Source organism: Ornithorhynchus anatinus, chromosome 13 (assembly GCF_004115215.2).
Source record: "Ornithorhynchus anatinus isolate Pmale09 chromosome 13, mOrnAna1.pri.v4, whole genome shotgun sequence".
NCBI classification, from domain to species: domain Eukaryota; kingdom Metazoa; phylum Chordata; class Mammalia; order Monotremata; family Ornithorhynchidae; genus Ornithorhynchus; species Ornithorhynchus anatinus.
In genome coordinates, this window is record NC_041740.1 from 39,226,220 (window position 1) to 39,232,219 (window position 6,000).

Genomic DNA, 6,000 nt, shown 5'->3' on the forward strand with positions numbered 1-6,000 from the left:
GAAAAAAACACCTCGAATAATAATGAGGATGAGGGCATTTGTTAAGCGCTTACTCTCTGCTAAGCGCTGGGGGGGATATGAGGTTGATTGAGAAGCAGCGTGGCGCAGTGGAAAGAGCACGGGCTTTGGAGTCAGGGCTCATGAGTTCGAATCCCAGCTCTGCCACTTGTCAGCTGTGTGACTGTGGGCAAGTCACTTAACTTCTCTGTGCCTCAGTTCCCTCATCTGTAAAATGGGGATTAACTGTGAGCCTCACGTGGGCCAACCTGATTCCCCTGTGTCTACCCCAGCGCTTAGAACAGTGCTCGGCACATAGTAAGCGCTTAACAAATACCAACATTATTATTATTATTATTATTAGGTTGTCCCATGTGGGGCTCCCAGTCTTCATCCCCTGTTTTACAGATGAGGTCACTGGAGCACAGAGAAGTGAAGTGACTTGCCCAAAGTCACACACAGCTGGCAAGCGGCGGAGCGGGGATTCGAACCCATGACCTCTGCCGCCCAAGCCCGGGCTCTTGCCACTGAGCCACGCCGCAGAAGACCTCCACCCAACCCGGGAAGGCTGGAGGCCGTTATAATAACGATGGCATTCGTTAAGCACTTACTCTGTGCCAAGCGCTGTTCTAAGCACTGGGGGAGAAGCAGCGTGGCTCAGTGGAAAGAGCACGGGCCCTGGAGTCAGGGCTCATGAGTTCGAATCCCAGCTCTGCCACTTGTCGGCTGTGTGACTGTGGGCAAGTCACTTAACTTCTCTGTGCCTCAGTTCCCTCATCTGTAAAATGGGGATTAACTGTGAGCCTCACGTGGGCCAACCTGATTCCCCTGTGTCTACCCCAGCGCTTAGAACAGTGCTCGGCACATAGTAAGCGCTTAACAAATACCAACATTATTATTATTATTATTATTATTACAAGATAAGCAGGCTGGACACGGTCCCTGTCCCCCGGGGGGCTCACAGTCTTAGTTCCCCCTTTTACAGATGAGGAAACTGAGGCCCAGAGAAGTGAAGTGACTTGCCCGAGGTCACACGACAAGGGGCAGAGCCGTCTCCCCCGATTAGACTGTGAGCCCGTCAAAGGGCAGGGACTGTCTCTATCTGTTACCGATTTGTCCATTCCAAGCGCTTAGTACAGTGCTCTGCACATAGTAAGCGCTCAATAAATACTACTGAATGAATGAATGAACCAGGACCTTTTGACTCCCCTCCCCATTCCTGCTGTCCCCTCCCTGAATGGCAGAGGTGGAACCTCCCTTTTCCACAGTGGCTTTGGGGCCCCCACACCAGTATTCTCCCGCCCCAACTGGTCCCCAAGGCCATGACAGAAGAGGCAGAGGGCGGGGAGGACCCAGTTTATTTCCAGTCTGCCCCGGCAGCTCAGTACATAGACGGCTTCTCCTCTCCTTTGGGATTGGTGATCTTCTCCAGGTTGCTGTAGATGATGTGGTATAGCTCTGCCTGGAGCCGGGAGGGGCAGGGGGTCAGGGCCAGAGCTTCTGCCCACCTTCCACCCCTCCCAATCATCGCCGCCCTCCCCCCGCCCAAATACTGCCCTTCGTCTTGTCCATCCTCCAGCCCCACTCACGTAGAAGGCACGCAAGTCTAGCACGATAGCCCGCAGCTCCCCGTAAACTGCCTCGTCCCGCTCGTGGACCAGGGTCCGGTAATCCATCTGAGGAGAGGGAAGGAGCCCGACAGGATCACCCCTGCGCTCCTGTTTGCTTTTTTTTTTTTTAATGGTATTTATTGTCTCTGTTGCTGAATTGTCCATTCCGAGCGCTTAGTACAGTGCTCTGCATACAGCGCTCAATAAAGAGTATTGAATGAATGAATGTTAAATGCTTACTATGCGCAAGGCACTGTTCAAAGCGCTGGGGTAGATACCAGATAATCCGGTTGGATGCAGCCCTTGTCCCCCATGGGGCTCATAGTCTTCATCCCCATTTCACAGTTGAGGGAACTGAGAAGTGAAGTGACTTGCCCAAAGTCACACAGCTGACAAGCGGCGGAGCCGGGATTTGAACCCGTGACGCCCCAGCCCGGGCTCTTTCCCCTGAGCCACGCTGTTTCTCTACGAGGATGGGGCTGTCTGCGTCGCCCCTCCCTGACCACAGCCATTTATCCCTGGTCCCAGGGAGTTTCCCATAACGCTGCGGGGTGGCACTTACCACATAGGTCTCCTTGGAGGCTTTGGCCACAGCTTCCCCACGTTCACTGAAATACCTGGCCGGAAGAGAAGAGGGGGGACAGGGTGGGGCCTGAAGGGACAGACTGCTCCCTTCTCAGCGCTGTCCATCAAGCCCTCTCTTTTCCCGGGGGTCCCAAGGCGTCGGGGGGCTGGGGGGGACCCCTCCAGCCTCCTCCCCCCGACTCCGCAGCCGGACTCACTTGGCGATGGCCGTCTGGAACCCTTCCACCTTGGTCTTCACGGCCGTCACTCGTTCCAGCACCTTCTCCTGTCGGGGAGGCGGGCGAGGGGGTGAAAGAGGGGAGGGGGCTTCGCACAGCCTCACCCTCACCCCCCGCCACCTCTTCTCCCGCCCCGGATTTTCTGCACCTTGCCGGCAGGGATGGTGTCTACCACCTCTACGGAGCATTAGACCTCTCCCTAGTGCTTAGCACGCTGCTCTGCACAGAGTACCTCCTTGATAAATGGCGTCCATCGAGTGAACGGGTTCAGGCCTTGGCTCGTCGCCCCCACAGCCACCTCCCCGTGGCAGGAAGAGGGTTTTGGGGTTTTTTTTTTTTACCTGGATGGCCACCCCGAAGTCATTGCCATCTTCAATCTTGGGGATCAGGTGTTGGATCCAGGTGATCACCTGAGCCAGAAACAGATTCGCTGAGATCCTGGGGCAGCTCTCCACCCGGTCGAACGGTGGGGAGGGGCAGCTAGGATCGGGGTGGGGAGTTAAGAGGGAAGGGGTCTCGGCCCTGGCGACGGAGGCCTGGAGGAAGACCGCCCCCGGCCTCACCAGAATACACTTCTCTTTGAGGATCCGGACCTCGGGTTTAACAAGGGCGAGCAGCGCCAGGATCTTCTCATTCCCGGGGAGGAAGCCGCACTTGAGGACTGTGGGGAAGGGGGGACGGGGGCATCAGCGCTTAGAAGAGTGCTGCGCACATAGTAAGCGCTTAAGAAATGCCATCATTATTAGTACGAGCCAGGGAGACCCAAGCCCCTGCCCGCCCGGCTGCCAATGGGCCCTCCGTCCCACTCACCCTCCTTCTTCTCCTTGTCCGTCTCCATCTGCAGGGAGAAGGCAGAGGCAAGTGAGGTAACGGGTGCGGAAAGGTGAAGCGGCTCGCCAGGAGTCACACAGGAGACGCGCGGCGGAGCCGGGATTAGAACCCAGGTCCTCCTGACTCGGTACCCGCCCAAACGCTCGGCACGGTGCTCTACGGTAGGCACCCGATAAACGATGCGGATGACGAGGTTGAGAGGGGCTCACGGCTTCAACTCGCCGACCCCCGGGAAGGGGGGGACTCACCTCATCCTCCTTGGGCGGCGGGTCCGGAATGGGGATGTCCAACGGGGCTCGGAGGGAAGACGGGTCCGCCACGTTCAGGGAGTCGCTCTGCCCAGAACGTCCTGTTAGCATCCGGCCCCCGGGGCCCTCGCCTCCCCAGCCCCCACCCGCGTCCCTCCTTCCTCCTTCCCCCACGCCGTCCGTCCCCCCCGATCGCTCCCCAAATGGGGAAAGCCCCTCGGCTGCTTCCGAGCCGAAGGAGGAGGAGGGCGGGAAAGGCTGGAAATCTGGGGCGGCGGGAGGGGATGAACCCAAAAGTTGGGTGGGGGAGGAGATGGGGGGGAAAGGCCCAGGAGGTGGGGGGTGGGGGGGTGCCAGGCTGGTCATTCCTTCATGCACTCATTCGACCGAGCCCTTACGGCGTGCTGAGCGCTGCCCTAAGCGTTTGGGCAACAGATGGAGACGATCCCTACCCGACGCCGGGCTCACCTTCAAGAGCTGATTCAAGTGGGCGATTTTCTGGGGCAGGAATACGGACAGCAACTCTTCCGCCTGTGGACCAAGTGAAAGGTTGAGGCTGGGGGGTGGGGGTGGGGGTGGTCCCGGGGTCTGAGGTCAAGGGATGCTGGGGGGGGACGGGGGGCTCACCTCTCTGAAGAGACCCTCCCTGAAGGCATCGACCTGCGGAGAGGGAACGTGGTTGAGGGGGTCCCTCCTCCCGGGGCTCATGGGGCCCCCCTCCCCGGTTCCCGAGCATCCGCCCCGGAGGGGGGTGCGTGGGGGAGGAGGGGCTGGGGGTTTCGGAGGGGGGTCGTGCACTGGCCTGCCTGCGGGCCTCCCCGCTGAGCCGCACGCCGCAAGCCTTCGCCATGCTGAGCTCGGCCTCCCGCTCAGGCCCGGCCTGCGGCCCCGGCCCAGCCTCCGCGCTCGCACTTCATGCTTTCACTTTCAGGGGCCCGCTCGGGCCCCGCCCCTGCCCCCCGCCCCTGCCCCCCGCCCCTGCCCCCCACCCGGCCCCGGCCCCGGCCCCGGCCCCGCCCCCACGCCCGCTCCTCGCCGGCGCTAGCGTTTACTGAGCGCCGACTACGAGCGGGGCACTGCGCTGAGCGCTCGGAATGGACGATTGGGCCACCGATAGAGACCGGTCCTGCCCAGTGACCGGCTCACGGTCTCCGCTCCGGCCCCGTCCCCTCCCCCTGCTCATTCACTCATTCCATCGTCCCCTGTCCCCTCCCCCGCCCCACCCCCTGCTCATTCATTCATTCATTCATCCCATCGCCCCCGCCCCCTGCTCATTCATTCATTCATTCATTCCATCGTCCCCCGTCCCCTCCCCCCGCCCCACCCCCTGCTCCTTCATTCATTCGTCCCCAGGCTGCCGCCCCCTGGTCATTCATTCATTCTTTCATTCCATCGTCCCCAGTCCCTTCCCCCGCCCCACCCCCTGCTCATTCATTCATTCATTCATCCCCAGGCCTTCGCCCCCCGCTCATTCATTCATTCATTCGTCCCCAGGCCCCGCCCCCAGTCATTCATTCATTCATTCATTCGCCCCCAGGCCCCTCCCCCGCCCCACCCCCTGCTCATTCATTCATTCATTCATTCGATCGTCCCCAGGCCCCTCCCCCGCCCCACCCCCTGCTCATTCACTCATTCGTCCCCAGGCCCCGTCCACCCACCCTGGTCTGGACCCCCACCAGGCCCGGACGGTCCCCCCGACCAGGCCTCGCCCCCACTCCCGCTCCCCTGGTCTGGACCCCTCCATGTCTGTTGCCGAAATGTCCATTCCAAGCGCACAGTCCAGTGCTCTGCACAGAGTTGAGCGCTCGATAAATACGATTGAATGAATGAATGAATGAATGACTGCCCCCAAGCCCCTGGTCCCCTGGTCCCCTGGTCCGGCCCCCGCCCCGAAGGAGGGGTGGCCTAATGGGGGGGTCCGGCAGTCGGGCCGCTGCGGAGAACCGCTTCCTTTTTTTAAAAGTGGCATTTCTTAAATGACTCCACCTAGATGAGCAGATTTGGGACCCATCATCAGGAGGACGAATTCCCCGGAGAAGACACTAACGCTAGGGAAAGTCCGGGGAAAAGGTGGAAGAGGCAGCCCGACCGCCAACCGGGTGGACCGGGAGGACCGTAACGGAAGAACCCTTAGAAGAGCTGCTCTGTTTGGGGTTTTTTTGGCATTTGTTAAGCGCTTACTATATGCGAAGCACTGTTCTAAGCGCTGGGGGGATACAAAGTGATCAGGTTGTCCCAGGTGGGGCTCACGGTCTTCATCCCCATTTTCCAGATGAGGGAACTGAGGCCCGGAGAAGTGAAGCGACCGGCCCAGAGTCACACAGCTGATAAGCGGCGGAGCCGGGATTAGAACCCAAGACCTCCGACTCCCCAGCCCGGCCTCTTTCCCTGATCGGGGGACGGGACGTTCTGGAGAAAGTCTATCCATGGAGTCGCTATGAATCGGAAACGATGTGACGGCACTTTTAATTTAATAATCCTAATAATGTTGGTATTTGTGAAGCCCTTGCT

General features: G+C 60.0%; 1 protein-coding gene across 1 annotated transcript; it reads right to left on the reverse strand.

Annotated features, from left to right (window-relative positions):
- Window positions 1–1,337: 1,337 nt before the first annotated feature.
- Window positions 1,338–4,438, reverse strand: PSME2 (proteasome activator subunit 2). The gene is made up of 11 exons (XM_029077938.1): window positions 4,292–4,438; window positions 4,117–4,149; window positions 3,958–4,020; window positions 3,490–3,576; window positions 3,221–3,248; window positions 2,974–3,071; window positions 2,752–2,820; window positions 2,390–2,457; window positions 2,170–2,224; window positions 1,587–1,673; window positions 1,338–1,459 (listed from the first exon to the last, which is right to left on the reverse strand). The coding sequence occupies exons 1-11, from the start codon at window positions 4,337–4,339 to the stop codon at window positions 1,379–1,381; spliced, it is 717 nt and encodes a 238-aa protein (XP_028933771.1). The 5' UTR covers window positions 4,340–4,438; the 3' UTR covers window positions 1,338–1,378.
- Between the last annotated feature and the right edge of the window lie 1,562 nt (window positions 4,439–6,000).